Source organism: Pieris brassicae, chromosome 8 (assembly GCF_905147105.1).
Source record: "Pieris brassicae chromosome 8, ilPieBrab1.1, whole genome shotgun sequence".
Classification (NCBI taxonomy): Eukaryota; Metazoa; Arthropoda; class Insecta; order Lepidoptera; family Pieridae; genus Pieris; species Pieris brassicae.
Genome location: NC_059672.1, coordinates 4760411 through 4780803, shown reverse-complemented (window position 1 = coordinate 4780803; position 20393 = coordinate 4760411). Strand labels below are relative to the sequence as shown.

Here is a 20393-nt window from a genome sequence, read left to right as displayed (position 1 = left end):
GCATACAAGAAATATATCCCATAAAACGAAGACAATAATTATAACTTACTTGTGCTCTTTTTAAAATAAAATAGTGGAAATAATTTAAAAATAATAAAATCTGAAACATTTTTTTCGATAGTTCACAAGTTTGCGATACTTGAGAAATTGATTTTTTTTACAAACGAACGGCTTTATACAACAAAAAAAAGTTATGGCATTGTTTCTATAATGCAAGGGTATAGATAACACAAAGAGGCAAGAGACTCTTGTAAAAATTAAAATGGAAACTTCATTGTGTTTTCAATAGCTACAATTTGTTAATTGTTATAAAAACCAATAAACATTATTGTGATCATACGGCTTGACAAATTTAATTAAAATATTGAAAATCATTTAATAACGTTGAACCGTTCTAATTTATCAAGGAAATTAAATAACCTACATTTCAGTTTGTATATATCTAATACAATTATGGCTAATAAGTAAGTGATTTAAATGTATACAATACTAATGAATAGCTTAATCTAAGGTATACAGAACAATAAGACAGTTTATGTTTATTAACTGTTTTATTGTTCTGTAAAGTTTTGGTTTGAAATGGAGATTGTAACGTAATTTACAATTCTACAAAAAAACTCGTGTGTGTACTTATGTACACGCGTTAGAAGTTATACTTCTTGGCGTAACAAGATAAAAATTTATTGAAAATTTTATCTTTCGCCTTATTCTACGTTTGTAGAAAAAAGGACACTCATAATAGAAAAAAGGTATTTAATACATTGAAAGTTTTATTATAACGCATTATCTAGTTAAATAAAGTTTATTTAAATATCACAAAAAAATATTTCTACATAATTAAAGAAATTTATATTTTTAATTTAAAAATGTTGACTATGCTAACTTCAGGGTATCACATTTTTTCCCTAAACACCAAAAGAAGTACAACTTCAATAGCCGACGTGACAGTATAAACATACACATAAAATACGTGTCATAAACATAATACTTTTTTCAATCAGTTTAATCAATCACTGTGTGAAACAGTACTAAATAAAATTTATGGTAATTTCCTAAAAGAGGGTGTCAGGAGTTTAACTCACAACTCCATTGCAAATGAGTATTTTCTTTGTCAATAAAACAAAGTGGTATAACGATGTTACGCCGAATACTGATAAGTCTTTGTTTCCAAGCCTGAATTATACATTTGGGAAGCTTTCAATACGACAATTCAATTTTGTTTATATAAAGAATACAATCTTATAAGGTATGAGATTGTATTCTTTGTATGCTTCTTATTTAAATTGCTATACGAATTATGATAAACATATATTGTTTTTAATTTATGTAAAGCCCCTATATCCTAACCCTCTTCTTTAAAGTCAAGTGGGGCATCCAGCGTACAAAACCTGCCCAGTCGGTCCAGGTAATATCTCTCCACTTCATTCCATGGGCACCCAAGTTTCCTTTGAGGATTCCAGTCAAGGGCTTGCTTGGCAATGTGGCTTCGATCCCTCCGGATTGTATGGCCTCGATGGAGGGATCGAATATTTATTTCTACTTTGGCTTTTATAGACGTGTCCAATATCCTATTAAACGTTAATTCTCTCAATTTTTAAACTTTTTGAAACCGTCAAACGTTTCGCATGTGACAGCAGACATGGTCTCATAAAAATATAAAAAGTAAAATTCTGATAAATGCATTTATTTCCGGTAAATTTTTCCTAATATCTAAATTTGTTTTAATGTTAAACACAAATGTTGGGCAAGCCGAGCGTTTCATTTTATTCGTGAAAGTTATGCACTATAAATAGCTAATAGTTCTTCTAGCGATTTTATTACGTCTTTTCGAGAATAATGAAATTTCCGACCAATTAGATAATATTTTTATCTTCAAGGCTTTTTTATTCCTTTCCTAAAACAAATACGAATAGATTTACGACAGGTTTCATGTTAAGAATTGGTTTATTGGTTAGGGTTCAATGTCCTATCGGAGCAGAAATTATAATACATTTGTATTTTTTATCCCTCCCTATTGGGTTCTGAATTGACCGATTGGTTAATACTCTCATGTCGGCTACGTAGAATTACTACAGAAAGACTGTTAGGTCAAAGATAGGTCTCAAGTTCTTGAAAAGCATTGTCCTATTATCATATTTTGGACAAAGACAAGCCAGCCCAATGTCTATTCTTTTATAAGTACTAAATTTAAAGCTTTTCTAATACATACTCAAGAAAATCAATTTCAATGATATGAAGACTAAAAGCTTCGAAGACCCGAAATGCATCTATTTTCGTCGAAGTCGTCCGAAGGTTCTCATAAGTTTTTACTCAAAGTATTTGATATGATTTGGGCATAAGTGCGAAGAGAAAAAAATAGCCTTAATAATATTAAAAATAATAAAACATTTTTGTTTTTAATACCAATAATTCTATTGGATAAAAATTGCTATTGGCGGCTTTGCAATCTATAAATAGTTTATGAATGTGTATGTATTTTTTTGTGTCCCTTAAACATTATATATGAACTAAAAATACAGAAATTATCAAAAAAATGAAAGAAGTTTTTTGATAAACTAAAGAGTTAAAAATTTAATAAAAACGATACGAAAACATTATAACAAACATGATTTTTTTCCCCGGTGGAATCTATAAAAAAATCAATTGAGGTTATTTAAATTTCAACGGTAAAAAGTAATAGAAACAATAAAGAAAACATATCAAATAATTAAAACAGATAAAAGATGTTATTTTCTTTATCTATTATTTTAATACGTTTTTTGTGTATTATATATATTATAATTTATAACGTCTAATTTTTTTTTATTATATATCACATAAAAAGCGTTTATCATATATTTATTTGTTAGTTTAAAACTGAGTATACTTTTTGCCTACATCCTACAAAACCTTATAAATATGTTAGAGAGATATTCGGTTATAAACCACGACAGTTTCGTTTCCCTTATTATTAACTAACTGTTAAGGCATCTTTTATTAGATTAAACCAAATTTTTGTCTACGAAATACAATAAAAATGCCATAATATGGCAATATGAACGTGCTCCGAATTCAGTAAACATACCTCTATAAAATTAGGTTTATGTGTAATAAAAATAATCCTCCAGCTCATAGTACGAATACTACAATATTAAATGTGCTCTGTAAAAGTGTTTATAAAAATGTGTGAAAGAATATCGATAAAGCAAATTGCTTAGATTTAAAAAGTTCTAGCTTTTCCCTAAGTGAACTCGTACGTGATGAAATAACAATTCAGTATTCGATCGTCTACTTTTAAATGCTGAGCGATAAAGTCATGAAATTGAAAATTTGCAATTGGAAAATTTACTTTTCCAATCTGTATGTGTCTGGCAAACGGGTATGAGGCGCACTAAGAAATACCGGCCTGGACGGCTCTTACGGCTCGCGAGTACGTTGCCTTTCAATACGATCATGTGGAAGGAGTTGGTACTGGGGAGGTCCTAATTTGCGTCTTATACAGTTGCAAGCGATCTATCGTCTTGCTGAGCACAATGTTTCTCGTTCGTCGTTCGACATGTAAACGCCTAGTATTCCGATCCTGACTGTATCTTTTTTTGTTATGTGCGCAATTAGCACACGGTGAAGGAAAACATCGTAAGGCATGACTTAGACTCAAAAATATACGCTTTGTGGCAAGCACAGAAGGCTGACTTGCCTGTAATCATAATAAATAGATTTATAGGGAAATCGAATGCCAGGACCGAGCAAGTGAATTTTTTATTTGTTAACAATTAAAAATGTATCCTCATAAAAATAAAAGATTTGTATTGTTTATACCATAAAGTAAATAACATTAGTTTAATAGAAATATATATTATTGTATCCATACGCATTAAAACTGTGGTAGTTTTAGTAATTAAATATAGTACTTAATATATCTATAAGCGGTGCGCAAACCTTTGCCTCTACGAAATTCCATTAAAATTACCACACTATAGGTTAATTTAAAAGCTCGGTGAACCAACACCACTTTGCACTCACCAGTAATTTGAACGTCAAAAGTGTTATTTATAGTTTATTCTAACGAAAATTATTAATAAATTGTTGAAATCTATAGGGTCTTGGATTTATATATTTTATATAAGCAAACAGTCGTAAATTTTAGGGTCTGACACATGACGTCACTATATTCGGACGACTATACGAGAAACATTTATTGGTACACAAAGGGACATCAGTTGATAAATCTTTATCATTAGCTCTGAAAAACCATTTCAGCACACTTAACATTCACTTTATGAAAAAAATAACTTTATAAAAATAAGATTCAAGTGATTTTTTAACTTCACTGTAACCAAAGCAAAACTTCAAAAATCGATTGAATTTCAGAATTTATTTTTGTAACAGTTTTTTTATCGGACGAAGATCCAATTATGTTGAAGGTTTGGCAGATAAAAGCGGCAATTAATGTGTCTTTGAGGGCTTTAATAATGCGCGCATTATGAGCTTAATACTTGTGCTGAGCTGTCGTGAACAATTTTTAACGCTTGTTGAATTAATTTGTTGTAATTAAATGTTTCATGTCAACTATTCCAATCTGGCCATTAATACTATTACAATAGAAAATTAACAAAATATTACATTTGTACAATTCGAATTTGGAATCTGAATTTATAAATGATTGTTCACTGAGTTTTCTCATATTGGCGCTAATACTGTATCTCTCATATTATACAATATTATGCGATATTAAAATGGAGTGTGGTGATAAGAGAACAGAATCGCTGTGATTGCATTTCACAAACTAGGTATGGAGCCAAATGCAAATTTTAAAACTATCCATACGCTTGATATTAATAAAGTGTTTGTGTGTCGGGCTATTAATAGGTACAACGAAACCTCTTCTGTTTGTGACAGAAAAAGATCCGGCCGTCCACGTAGTGTAGTTACGAAAATGGTGGTCAAAGCTGTAAGGGAATGTATTCGAAGAAATCCTGTCCGAAAGCAAAAGATTTTATCTGGGGAGATAAAGATAACACCTAGAATCATGTTCCGTATTTTAAAAGATGACTTAGGACTTGTAGCCTATACTCGTAAGAGACGTACTAGTCATTTCTTTACTGATATTTAAAAAAAGAATAGGATGGTATAACCCTATTTATGCTCAAAGCTCTAAGGAAGCTTTCCAATAAGTCGGCCGAGTACAACGTGGGCACTATCCGCCCTCAGTTGGTTGGTGGGTATGGGTATGAAGGAGTGACTGAGCCATACCTTTATGGAAAAGGTATCAAAACATCGGCACAAGTGTATCAAGATACCTTTCTTGATAAGGTAGCGAAGCCCCTTAACAACACCATGTTCAATAACCAAGAATGGTCTTGCATCAAGACCTGGTGCCGGGACATAAAGCTCGGTCTATGCAGTATTGGTTGGAAACGAACGTTTCGGACTTCATCAGAACTGAATGCTAGCCGTCGTCTCGTACCGATCTTAATTCGCTGGATTATGATTTATAGTCAGTTTGAGAGAGTTCGGCTTGCTCTAAACACCATGATTATTTGGTGTCCATAACACAATCCGTACGTAAGAATTTTCCCATGGAAAGACTGCGTGCTTCTATTGATATCTGGCCTCAACGTTCAAAGGACTGTATCGCAGCCAATCGAGACCACTTCGGATACCCTTTTTATATTTTAAATTGTTGTATATTTATGTATTAAACTAACACATTGTAAAAGTAAGTTATGGCAAGACTAGGTATTATAAATGAGATTATATTTGATTAGTGTGTATCCAAGCTTTTGGGCTTTAACAATTACTGATTCAAATGCATTCGAACCTAAGCCAATACAAAACGTGTCTAAATTAAGAACGAAGTTATCTATTATTAAGCTGTATGCTTTGGTTAAAATTACATTTAAGTTCATTATTAATTATTTGGAATATTAACTACAGTTTAATACTACTTAGACCTTTGGACCCTATAATATAGAATCCTACATTAAAGGCCAAGCAGTGGGATTTTTGTGTGGAAAATATGACCCACAGAGATGGAGAGAATAATAATTTGTAACCATTTTTTTTGTCGCAGGGGCAAGAAACGTGGGAAGACCACAAAAGTGATGGGCTGACAACATCATAAAAGCTGCAGAACACGAAATAATGAAAATAACAATAACTTACGTAAATTAAGTGTATAATAACAAAACTGACATCGATCTGACAAGTAATTTTTGATAGTATGGAATAAAAGTGGCTTTATTATTATTATTAAATATTGTCCAACTATGCTATTTATTTGGTACTAAAACTTAAAAATTATTCAATACAAATGTAGCTGGGAAAACTAGCATTAGCACCGGCATGGGTGAAAATAACATATATACGAACAGAATCAAAATTACCGTTACAAAGAATTTGTGGAATTCCTTTTTTAAACAATTCTTTAATGTCTTCATTAAAGTTTACAATACCGCCGGGTTTTCACGTTTGAATTTTCCATTGTTAATTACGTAAAAATTCATAATGAAGGACAGGATTGATATTCTATGCCATGAATGTATTACATTAAATATGCACGCTCCATTATACATTTCTGCTAACATTAATTAATCATAGTCATAGTTAAATTTTTGTCCAACATAAATTTCGTTCCATTTTTAATACTCTTGGGCCATAAGGTAAAAAGAGTGCACGGGAAGTAGGTAAACATTTAAGCTTGCAAGTAGCGGAAATGCTCTCTGAATTAGATAGAATCTCTTCTACAGGGATTCAATTTTATCAGGATTACAACTGGAGTAAGGAATATTAAAAGTCAAAGACAGTTACTGACAACGAAGGATTCTATCGTATTGTAACGACTGGCAGGCATAAATATGGGCAAGTTGTTAACAAAGCAGCAAACGAGAACCTAAACAATGACTTGAGTAATAACAAAAACAGGACCGATACATGAATTATTATAAACTAGCGGACCCGATAGACGTTGTCCTGTCTTAACTATGAACATTGATTTCGAATTGGTATAATTAACTAATAATGCTTGTAGTATAATTATAATATATTAAAAGCATTTGTTTTAAATGATATTGATTTTTACATATCAATGTTATGTCAAACGCCATAAAGTTACATGAAAAAAGTTTGAATTGTAAAAGTTATGCACTGAAAAAAAAATCTATCGTAATATATATAATTCATGATTACTTAATATGATGGTTAATATAAATATTCTTAAATTGTCTTATTTATATATATTTTCTTTTATAAGACCCTTCTCCTGAAAATAACAAACACAACAAAAAATATGTGTGATACCGTGACTAAGGGAAATATGGATTCATTTTTACAAAGTTACAAATTTGTAGATGTAACAATATTGGCAAATCAAATACACTAATACTAATATTAACCGTTTTGAACTGACGACTTTGGATTTATAAGCTCTGTGACATATAATGACAGTGACAGCTGACAGTAACGCCAATGCTATATCGACATGTAATATTGATAGCATTTCTTAGATATGTTTTTTATCTTTTAAACTGATTACTTTCTGATCAAATATTTCGGATACGTATTTAATCTAAATCATGTTCTCCTCGTGCTCATTATGCTAAGGCCGCCCGGTAAATATATACATAATAGTAAAGTAAACGCCCACGCTGCTCGCGGCCTCTATATGCATAAGTGTAACCCACTCTCGTGACTGTGAATATGTGTGGGTGGACGAGCTACGCCGTAGCTATATTCAATCATACCCGTCTATCGTCACTAAGCAGCGGCCAGAGATAAAACATGAACAACTATAGCTGTTGACCTTTGGTCTTTTGGACTTACTAAAGTAACCGAGTTAATCAACTCTGGTTTAATACAATTTCCAAAACCAATATTAGAAATCACCCGCCACAATATATTATGGACATCGGTCTCACAGTTCAGTAAAACTGTTTTGTAATAAAAATGATGCGGACTTTAAAATTTCACTTTGCAGAGAGAAAGAAATAAAATAAGCCTCCAATGCTGTAGTTAGCCTAGGGTATTACATTTTACATTATTTCCTTGTATGACCACTAATACATCTTCACAAAGGATTCCAAATCATGTTAGCCGGTCCTTCGCTATTCTGTACCAGTCTTTACCGTCTACATATCTTAAGAAACAAAGTTAATAAAATGAAAGCTCATTATATTGTCATAATGATATAAACTTGGTATAATAAACTTTCAGTATAATTGAAATTGTATTGACGATAAAAGATCACAATTCACGCTCGAAAAGTTGATAATTAAGACAGGCACGAGCCGATTCAGTAAATAATTAAGGATTTGTACGGTTTCACACAAAACTTGGTAATCAACTTTTGTTGGTGAATAATATAAAAAAAAAACAAAAAGTTTATGAAAGAAATAAAGAACACATGAATTTAAATATAAATTTAAAAGTAATTACAGTCAAAATCTGTTACAACGACCGATCTGTTATTAAGTACCTAATACAATAGGTTTCAACCGGAACCTTTGATTTTTCACTACATAACCAGTATGTTGTTCTAAACTATGTGTTTAAACAACTTATATGGCAAATTGTTTATTATAACGATACTTATTGTCATTGATTAACTGTCTTATTTATGTACTATGAGGCTTAATTAACAAAACATGAAAAACTCAATTCGTTTGCTAATTATTACGACGAACTACGTTGTTTGCAAACTTGCTATATATATAGTTCTTGCTCATACCTCGAAGGGTAAAATAATGATGAAACGATCACGAAACAATTCGACGGCGTGTGTCAGACATCTGATAAAGGAAAAATAATCTAGGACACAGACAAAAGTTGTCAAAATGTAGCGCGTCTGTTTTCATCTTACGATGTCAGAGTACCCTTTTAAAAATAAATAATATTTGCATAAATAAAGAGTAAAATGATAGATGTACATATGTCATACGTTTTATGACGCCTACCACGCACCTTTAACAACCATAATTGAGTTAAAACTGACCTATCTTCTAAACGAATAACCCTAACATCGTCTAACGTGGAAATCCAACCAATTCTCGTACTACATATCCAAAGGTATACGCGTATACGCGAAAGCTTTTAAGATGGCCAATTATTCGAAAAATCTTAAGAAAGTATCTCAATGTTCAAGTTTATTCACTGGATTTATTTTAAACGCTCAAATATTAAACTTCTACAAAGTATTTAATCATAAGTCTTACGCTAAGACCGTCCAATCTCCAAATCCTACGTTAAATTAGTTAAAAGTTATTATTCAGTATTGTAATTTCGAGATGCTTATGATTATATAATTTGTACTTAAATATTATAAAATAAAGTCTTCCGGTCGCGTTTCTATCTGTACGCGATAAATTGTAAGACTACAAAACATATTTTTATGCTGTGTGAAAGTGTAAAAGGCTTATACTATAAATATACATATTAACTGCAATATAACTAGGTTGAAATAAATCTTACCGATAACCAAAAGTCCACATATATTTAGACGAGAAGTGGAGCTCTTTATCTCTCAATTTTTTTTAATAAATATAGGATAGGTTTATTGTAATCGATAGGACGTTGTTATTATTAATACGGTGAAGGAAAACATCGTGAGGAAACCGGCTTGCCTTACACAAAAAGTCGACGGTGGGTGTCAGGCTGATCAACTACTCGCCTATTCTATTAACAAATGATCATGAAACAGATACATAAATATGAGGCCAAGACTTGAAAAGGTTGTAGCGCCATCGATTTTTTTTAAAAGTTAACTTTAACAGGAATGTTTAAATTACGTATCGATTCTGATAAAATTCATCAATATAAATATATGAATCTCTCTGAAGATAAAACATGGACTACAACAACTGTGTGTTTTAAACTATCTGACGGGCAATTAATCTTTAATTATTTCGTTGAATTAAACTCGAAGCTATTTACGAACTACAAATTTTGTATTCAAATGTATTTTACTTTGTAATAAATAATTCCTGCGTGTTGACTGTTAGAAACATTCTATACATTCAAATTTGCATTACCACTGTTTAACAAAGGTATTTTCCTTGGATTTATTTATACTTTTACCTTCCTTAGGTATAGATAAAAGTATATAAAATACTAATAATAATCTTGCGCTACGAATATGGTGCTAATATCAACTATTACCTATGAACCTTGTAAGCAAAGCTGGCATGTTCCGTTTTATTGTGTTATCCTTCGGGTCGGGCGAGCCCTTAGAGTTTATCTTAATAACCTTCTATTATAATAAACAAAAAATAAATACATGCTAAATACTTACTGAAAGAATTGGATCGGTACTGCGTAGGTGCTGGTGGGCACAATACCTCGCTGTTAAGGCTCGAAACGCTGACGTCGCGAAGTTCCCCCAATGACGAAGATCGCAGCGTTGGAAGGGAAAAGTTAACTTCCTTAGTCCTGTTACAATTATCCTAATTAGAATATTCCGGAGGACGCCATTAAGCTAATTACGTTAACGTTTACTTGGTAGAGAATTCAATTTTCTTTAAGGTTATATATATCGTAGGTTAGATATTTTAATTTTTCGATAGTTAATCCTTATGTAGAACCAAACCAGGTGCCCGTCGAGGCATTTCCAAAGTAAATCGAGTTAGGTTCTTTCCTCCTTCGGGATCATGCACTCACGAGTTTTCTGGTGTTGTAAGTGTCCATGGGTGTCATCTAACGTCTGAGTCCACACTACATAAATCAAAATGGAAAAAGTGAAGAATAATATCACATTAATAAAGTAATAATTGAAGTACCGAAGAAAAGTTGAATTGTAAGCTGTACGTTACAGAAGACAATATGACAAGTAAACAGTACTACGAGATAGATCAAAATGTTACTTATATAACGATATATTTTAACGTCAGTAATTATTTCTTTATAATTTAAGGAATATTATTATTTTGTGTCATGGAGTCCTTTAGAAAAATGTATAACGGTCACGGCGATACTTGTTTATTATCAGTTAATATTGCTTAGAAAACGATAGATATATTTCCCGTTGACAGGTTTCAATAAGAGCTTCAAATTCGCTTAACTAAAGCTTAATTTATGATGTAATAAACAACTATCAGCCTTTGTTAGATAAACGTCGAGCCGAATTTGATCATGATAAATTATTTAGACATAACCTGCTCTCTGTCTAACTCAACATTACATTACTAACCAGATAATTAGATCAATTTAAATGCGTACAATTAAGTAAAATCTTTTTAAGTTATTCCAATTTATGAAATATAAAATTGAAGCCAGACGGAAGTGTCTTGCAATTAACCTCCTTACGTATTGTTCTGTTTCAGATGCTATAAATAAATAAATCTACCCAATTATATTTTAATTTTGGAAATTGCTTTAGCCAATTCTTACAAGTCTTTATATTTACGATCATTGTCATTAATTAACGAAATATTGTTAAACTGTAAACTCAGTCAGTAAAAGAAATATTTTAGTAATTTTCTCAATGACCATAGACCTATACCTAAACAAACCAGTTTTTGAAAATGTAATTCTATAAATGATTCGCTGGGAAAGTAACCCAGTACAGTTATTTATCGACCAAATCACAGGCAAACCATTTTATTGTCTACTATTTAAATACTTACAGATAACATGGTGCCGTGATATCGTGAGGTGGGTAGACAAGAATCGGGGGTGAAGGGACAGGGGAGGGGCTGTTCTTGCGTCGCCGAGCGCAGAACACTCCAGCCATCACGAGGAGAAGGACCACTGCCGCGCTTGCGCCACCCAAAGCCACTAATACTGCTTCTAAAAAAGATGTTATTCCATCAGACGAAAATTTATAATAATAAGTTTTCTGTGTGCGGTAAAATAGACTCCTCAACTTATTTACTCCACAAAAAACAGTATTGAAAAAATCGTTTCGTGTTGAACAGAGTTAATTGATAAGCTAAATATCATAACTCAATTACCAATTAACTCGGGTGAGAGTAACAAATACCAATGTATTTCCAACAATTTATGTATTTGTGTCTTTAGAAATATTAAATAGAGAACTGAAACTAAAACTGCCCATAAATTGTGCTCATGTATACGTGAATATAAAATTATACGTATTTAATCAAAGTGTAATTAAACCTAGAAAAGAGAAACAATCTGTCTTAGTTAAGACAAAGAAAAATCAATTATTGAGTTTACTTTGATAATAGTTTTAAATTTCATACATTAACTAGTCATTTCCTTTCGCTTCGCGTAATTAAATATTTCCAATGCGAGAGCTGCTAGGTAATTACTTGCGCTAAAAGCAATTTTATGTAATAATATTAATACGTTATATAGGTAAATTTTACCCAGAGAAAGGTTATTAGAACAAGTCTATTATTTAATTAATAAAGGCGAACTTCTATTGTATGTTGTTTCGTAAATCGTATTCATTATAATTATTTTGTTGAACGAATTTTCATAACTATGGTCTTATATGTAGATCCATTTATCTATCTCATAAATGAAACATTTTATGGGTAAGAAAAAAATACATATTTAATTTTTCCTCTTCTTCCAAGAAGACCTGTTTTTATTGTTGTTTTGTTTTTGTATTTGATTTCGGTGGTCGTGTCTGCGTGTTGTAGAGACAACACAGTTTTTTTATATTTTTGTATGTACGTCACACGTCGTCATATGTCATATACATCCCGTATTTCTCCTAATTTGTAATCGAAATAAAAAATTTAAAACAAGTATAAAGTCGCTTCTTGCAATTTGATTTAAATCTGTTTATATATTAAAACCTTAAACAAAACTGCATACCAATTCTTAAAAAGCTGTCAAACATCTTATTAGCCTCCTGTCAGTATGAGTATCTGGAGCAGTTTCATGCAAATTTTATTCAAATCAGTTGAGCCAGTGTTCTGCCCGTTCTATGAAGATCCCGAAAATAATTAACAAGTTTTTCGACCCATAATAAATACGCCGAGATTATATAATGTTCCATAAGAGGAGACTATTGGTTTGAATTGAAATTTTGTTTTAGTTGGATGAAGATTCTTTAATGCTTTAGGATATATAAGATTTGCTACGACCGATCTAACCACGCGGCGCCGCACGATACGAGAATTTTAAGCTAATCTTGGACAGGCCTGTTATATTAGTCAACAAAGGACCTTCTGAAAATGCAAAGAAAGGATTATAACTGGTCTTAATAAAGTAAATCCGATGACAAACCTGTTTACAAAATGAAGCTTTAGTAAGTATGAAAATGTAAAATGCTTGCAAAATAAAAATATTATACCGAAAGCTTTTTCATGTTTCAGGGTTTTAAATTTCTCACCAAGAATTGTTATGGTTGCAATTAAATTTATACAAACGCAAAGACGATGAGACAAAAGATTTCTCTTACTGCGGTATCATTTTCATCTAGCAAATGTGGTCTAATTTATTCTCTAAAATGTACTTTAAATTATTTATTAATTTCCCTATGACGAAAACATGCCTTTGAAGCTTTTCGCAGTAAATAATACTGTGATACTTTTATAGATATATGTTGACTATACATTTTAAATTTAAAAATATTAGAAGTTGCACATTTTGCTTAAACAATAATCAAACCATCTCCATCTCTGAGTGTTGAATACTCCGTATATCGCGGCGAAATTTCTTTATTAAATTAAATTAAATGTAAAATATAAATTTATTTTATTCATTATATATGTATTTATAGAACACAAGAATATAGGGTCTTCTCTGTAATATAGACTGTAAGTAGAGTTATTGGACACACTTCCTTATGCTAAAAATCCTTTTAAGCAAATTAGGTTCGACTTTAATTACTTATTAGTCTTAAGTTAGGCTAGATCGTAATGTTCCATGATGTCTTAGTAAAGACACATGTAAGAAAAAACAATTAAGTTTTCGAATTATCATACTATTACATCACGTGCTTTTCGGAAAAGTTATGTGAGAACATAAACAATTAAATACGCACGTCAAAAATGTTCTGACTTACAGCTATTACTTAGCTATAAAATATAAACGAATCAATTGTGTATTTAATTTTATGTCGTTCAATCTCATACATACGTAGAGATATTTCTTTGTTTAACGACACGACACACAACGATCTCTTAATATATAGGACAAAACATCTTAAATGTACATAATTATTTTCTTTATATAAGTTAAGATTCAAAGGCATAAAGTTAACCTATTGAGAATATAACCTATGACCTTCAATATTAAGTAATTTTTGTATGAACCAACAATAGGATTCATCCAGTCCTTTATTGCTTATTACGAAGATAATACAGGGTCGTAATGCTCCAGCAATATGACGTCGCTATGACCATTTTTATTGCGAACATTAACCATACTTTGATGAACACAACACGTGTTTATACTCGTAATAGAGTGCGGTTTGACAAGCTTTTCACATTCTATGTATGCACAACATTTTGTATGAACAATTCATTTGCGAAAATCACCTGGGGCTTTGCCAATTTTTATAATATCTTTCATGGTTGAGATACTGAAAGTTGTATCCCAACTATCAATGTTTAATATTTTTATTTTCCCACGTGGTATTTTCTAACTAAACTTTCTTTAAGATAGAAAAGATGTCATGTATACTAAAGCAATATACCTAATAAACTTTAATATTTTGTTATTAACACTCACAATAATCTTCATAAATATAATTTCCATAAGAGTTCCTTTGACATCATATAAAACGGGTTTATGTATTAAGCATTGCCTCTTTCTATATAGCTGAACATGATTTCGGATATGAAGCGGTTAAGAGCACTATATATATTTTATTCTAGTATTCTAGGTAATACGATGAAACATAGAAATATGTAGCAAATTACCATCGGCCTTATTATAAAACATGTACGTGGAAGTACTTTGTCATTGTAACCATTATATATGGAATTAGCATTGTGTGAAGTTGAAAGCAACGTATTGAAACTTGCTATGTTAGTCACTTGCGAAATACCTAAAGGGGAATTTTAAAATACAAATTGTGCAAACGGTACATTACAATATAGTGCAGGCCAAACTTTGGCAAATACTAAACTTTGGTAAATATTGGCCACCTACAAATATTTGCTTCGATTGGAATTGTACCCACGGGCGACGAGGAATTATTTACTTTGTTTTCCGTATTTTTAGGGTTAGCAAAATTTTCAATTAGAAGTAACCACGTCATGTGATAAATAAATAAATATATTACTATAATATTATACATGATATAAACTATTATTTAATTACAAATTAAACGATTTATATATTTAAATACAATACAGCTTAAGATCAAATGAATTTCATATCACCATGGAGTGTCTATTAGGCATTTTCTAGAAAGCGTTCATTTTCTAGTATATGGCATATTTCCATTTGACCTTTAAGTTTAATAATATTGACATATTATAAGGTAGTCTTGATTAAAATTTTACATAATTCATTAGCATTAAAAAGTTTGTGTTATTATTTTAAAAATATCTTCAGTTGGCAACCTTTTGTTAAAAGAAGTACTCGTAGATTCATTGTAATTCTCGAAGGAATTCGAACAAATTAATAATATATATTTTTTTCATATGTCGGGCATAGTTCGGGCATTGACTTATCTGTTAATATTTTTGGGTCGCAGAAATGCTTACATTGCATACCTTAAATTAAGTATGAACATACATTGCGTGATACGAGAGATTTACTGCATTAGTAAGTAAGCCTATGTGATAATAAGCTACTTAAAAATTGTTCATAATTAAACAATTTACATACTAACCTAATTATATAAAAATGCAAAGATTACCTTTGCAAATTGTCCGCTAGGAAAAATGCGGTCCCGTAACTAAAAGCCTACGAAAATGTCGTTAAGTTTATACGTACTAGTTACTATAAAAAACTCAATTAAAACAGAAGGTGTAATAATATACTAATATTATTAAGAGGAAAGATTGTTTGTAATAAACTCGAAAAATACTGGACCAGTTCTAAAATTATTCAAGCATAAAAACGCTAAATGCTGCTACGCTATATTAAGGCTGTATTTATATACAAAATATTTAAAAAAAATAAGTGTCAACATAGCAAAACAATAAATAAAATCATTAATTTTCCCAATTAATTTCGGGAGCTAGATTATAGATTGTATAATTTTTGCCCTTTATTAAACTGTTTCATTCATAAATCTAAATTTTTATATATTTTTTAAAAATAAATAACTTCTCATCTCATTAATCTAGTATACAATAACTTTTTAAAAATATTTGAACGAGAACAGTCTTTTTCTTACAAATATTGGTTAACATGGTAAGTTTCTAAGTAAGTATTTAGGCGGTCATACAACGATTTATCTTTCTGTTTTGGACAGAAAGGTTAAGACCTTGTTGGAAGCAATTTTGCCTACAATTTATGGACATACGTACATTGCTGATTAGGTTATATAGCTATTAAGATTTGCATAAGATTTGCAAACATTGCTATATAGTTATATAAGAAAACAGTGGTTCATTATGAGAGTTACTGCAACGTAAAATAAGCTCAATATATTATTTATACAAGTCAATTTAGACACAGGCGCTATTTAAATATTTAAGTTGGCGTTTGGTCGACCTTACCAGTGACAACAGACCAGGTTCTTTTCTCACTCAACGAATAAGTATCCGAATACAGCGAAGACAGGTCTGCCTTTTGAAATTTAATTTAGTTTTATACTTATTCTCATTTAATTATTATAAAATTTTATATGTTTTATTGGATAGGGGGTCGTACGCCCACGGGAAATATTGTAAATACTTTTGACATATGTAAATTAGCTAGATTTACTTTAAGTAACATATTAGATAGATAGATATTACATAAGGTTAATAAATGTAAAGTGACCGGGACGATACTATAAGTCTGTATTAAAGTTTGGAATATTAGTTGTTTTATGAGAGCATTGACATTTTCTGTATGAAAATGCCAATGCACTGTACCAAATTACAATGGACATTTACCGATTATGTTGCAGCGAGCAAAGCTTGAGCCAGCGAGAAAAGTAAAAGGGCGAATGTATCACACTGGGTACGATATGTGTCCCTAAATTGTTTCTAAATTCGTAAGGTATGTGATACTGCTTTATAAATCAGTAAGGCTTTGGTAGGTAGGTAAGTTTTTTTAAACAGACAGAATACAGAAATAAAAAAAATATTGCGAACGTAAACTATATATTTTTTCATATGAATATTACTGTAGTAGCAGTGTTTTAAATTTAGCAAAAAAAGCTAACTAAGCCCTGCAGCTGGTATATGAACCATGGTGGTGATGTCATACTTAAAGTCATCAGTCTGTACCCTAAAAGCAGTTGGCGTCATATAAATCTAAATAAGACTACTTAATAACAAATACTAGTAATAATAGTTCTACAGACCTCTTAAATTTACATTAGCCAATGTGACAGGACTGGTGGGTGCTTGTTCGTATCTTGGGTTTGGAGATGAGGGCTTCAATTGTTCAAGAGCTTCGACTTGGATAGACGTAACAGGGTCGTCTTCTATATTCCCGAAATATTCTTCACCTGGCTCTCTGTAGTCTGCTTCATAACCTTTATGTAAAATATTACAATTAGTTACCAGAATCAAAGTATTTGCAACAAGTTTCAGTTTATGTGATTTCCATAAATTTCTGACAATATCCTTAGCGCTGATGTAGCAACCTTCATAATGCGTCGTATAAAAACTCAACATTGGAATCAAGAGTTACTGATAACCAGCGCTATGGATCGCCACATGTACTGTAGTAGCGAATGTTTTTATTAAAACGTCACGGTCTTTCGTATTAAAAAAAATCAATATTGTTATTATCGTTCGACCAATTAAGAACATGATCGCTACGTGAACTTCATCATTTTATTACATTAAGAGAAAGGCTCTTAATCTAATTAACATACTTCACATTGTGTATTTAGTTAATACACGATGGTTAATAATTTGCAGGGCTATATTTTAATTAATGTATTACCAATATTTACAAAAAGATTAGTGAACTAAGTCATTGTTGGTTGTTTTTTATAATAATCGGAGCGTTTGCATTGCCATTGATTTCCTGGAAATCTGGTCTTGTTAATCAATTACATGTATTCGTCAGAACGCAACTAGAAAACTGCCTTTGTTCAACGCCTACGCCTTTATAATGTAACGAAAGGATTTTTGAAATATCGCTAATTGACTTCGCACCAATGCAAGTCACATTGGTGCGAAGTAATTTTCCTTAATACAGATATGACAATTACGTTTACGATCGATTTAGAAAATTATTATATATGGGGTAAGTGTCTATAGAGACGGATACTTTCGTTTATAAGCTTTTATATTGTAAGTCTGTTTATATGCTTTTTTGTATCATTCAATCACCCGATTTATTTATTCATTTGGGAAACAAACAGATACATCTCTAAAAGTAGAAGTCAGAAAAGAAATATAAACATAAGAATTAAAGCATTGGATATATCCACAAAAAGTTTCACTGATAAAAATTATAATCAAATCTTATACATACAAATTATAATCATAAATGTGTGTTCACTTGACAATATACTTGATGATTTACTATGTAAATGATTATAAAAAATGTAATATAAATGTTAATAAAATACCTATACTATCTGGGTCATCCTTTCTTTCCTTTCCAACGTTGGGGTCGTAAATGTCCCACCACGGTCTACTCTTCGAGAACACCTTTATCACATTACCGTCCCGATCAACCTCGACTTTACGATAATTCGACGGCGACAAATTTAACATTTCTAATCATTAGTTGATACCTGAAACAAAAAAAGAGGTTTTAAATCTTGTAATTGAAGTAGTTTTATACGTGCAATTCTCAACGTTGTAGTTCGAATCCTAGTTGTACAACACATACGCACGTACAATATTAACCCAAAAATCATCCATTGGCACAGCCGGAGATTGAACCTACAATCTTAGGAATGAGAGTCACATGCTGAAGCCACTAGGCCAACACTGCTGAAAGAAAACATAGTATTTACTAAAAAGAAAAGTTAGAGAGGAATGCGTTTGTTTGAGTATCAGACAAAGCAACATACAAGAACTTGTTCCTTTCCTAGTGTATACCAGTAATTACTAAATGCACACTTTATGGTAAATTGCGGGCTTAATAAGCGTTTCCGTATCGGCGTATCCGTTTTAACGTTTACAATATGTATATATAAATACTTAATGCATCCAACAATAAGACACAAAGCACCCTGGAGCACGCACTACTTCCAGGTTATTTGCGTGCACACACGCGCGGTAGAAGCAAGACCTGGCTTTGTGGTTGCGTGCGAGTGCCGATAAAGTTTCAATAAAACCTTTGTTTACCTTTAGATAATATATATATTACCTAAAGTACGGATATATATGCTACAGATTAAAATATAGAATGTTAATCATATTAAAATTATATCTTAACTTGCAAGTTAATATATTAAACGATTAATGGCCTGTCATGTTAGTTAAGGGCCTCGACCTTAAGTCGTAATTTGTAAGTTTAAATCACATCCCTTAACTTTTTATTACAGAACATTTAGAACTTTTTATCAGTGAAACATAAAAACGACAGAGCATTGGGCTTGAGACATTAAAAGATTTTACGATGAAAATAATTTACAAAGAAAGAATTCCCCAAAAGTATAATGTCTTCAAAGATTTTTGCCGCGTGATTTGATAGAATGGTAAACACAATTTAGCTCTAAAATATATCTAAAGCCGTATTCGAAATGTTATTTATTACTTTATTTAATTATTAACACCGCTTTACTATAAAAATTGAACATAATTAAATTAAAAGAAGGGCAACTGGCGGCCTTATAGCTTTCTAGCGATCTCTTCCAGGCAACCACTGTGAGTAAAAAAAATGTATTAAATTACATAAAGTAGACTAAAAGTGCAAAAATACATATATTTATAAAGAAGAAACTAAAGAGGAACAAGAATTAAACTAAACTGATACTGGATACGTGAAAAACAAAATCCTACTAATTTCTTAGATGTTCATCTAAGACCTTAACCTTAATTATTGTGATGTGACCTTAATGATTTCATAGTTTACATTACGAAATATAAAACTAAAATCTAAGCACCGTGGGTGTGTGTGGAACTAATCGGAAATCCATCGAATAAAATTAGTGAATTTCTTTACAACATGCATGGTGTTCCAACTGGCAAAGATGGCAAAGACGATAGCGTAGGCGATAACGATGACGAAAACTAATCGTAAAGTTCTGATACGCCTTCTCTCTGAGCGCGTTTATTAAATGTTCTGCAAACTACGCTTAAGTAACGTTTATAACCGATCAATAATTATAATTCTGCTTAGGATTTCCTGGACAGCTAAAGGAAAAAACGTGTCCAAACTAAGACTACAGATAAAATATTACAGTAGGTATTATCTACACTTTGTTA

General features: G+C 31.3%; 1 protein-coding gene across 1 annotated transcript in view; it reads right to left on the bottom strand.

Moving 5' to 3' along the window:
- The window catches only part of LOC123713324 (synaptotagmin-15-like), a 49875-nt gene extending 31144 nt beyond the window's left edge, over window positions 1–18731 (bottom strand). Inside the window, exons 1-4 of the mRNA XM_045666926.1 lie at window positions 18584–18731; window positions 17360–17533; window positions 11595–11757; window positions 10265–10401 (exon numbers count right to left, since the gene is read on the bottom strand). Of these exons, the coding sequence (XP_045522882.1) occupies window positions 10265–10401; window positions 11595–11757; window positions 17360–17533; window positions 18584–18731 (622 nt within the window). The remainder of the gene's footprint in view (window positions 1–10264; window positions 10402–11594; window positions 11758–17359; window positions 17534–18583) is intronic.
- Window positions 18732–20393: the final 1662 nt, after the last annotated feature.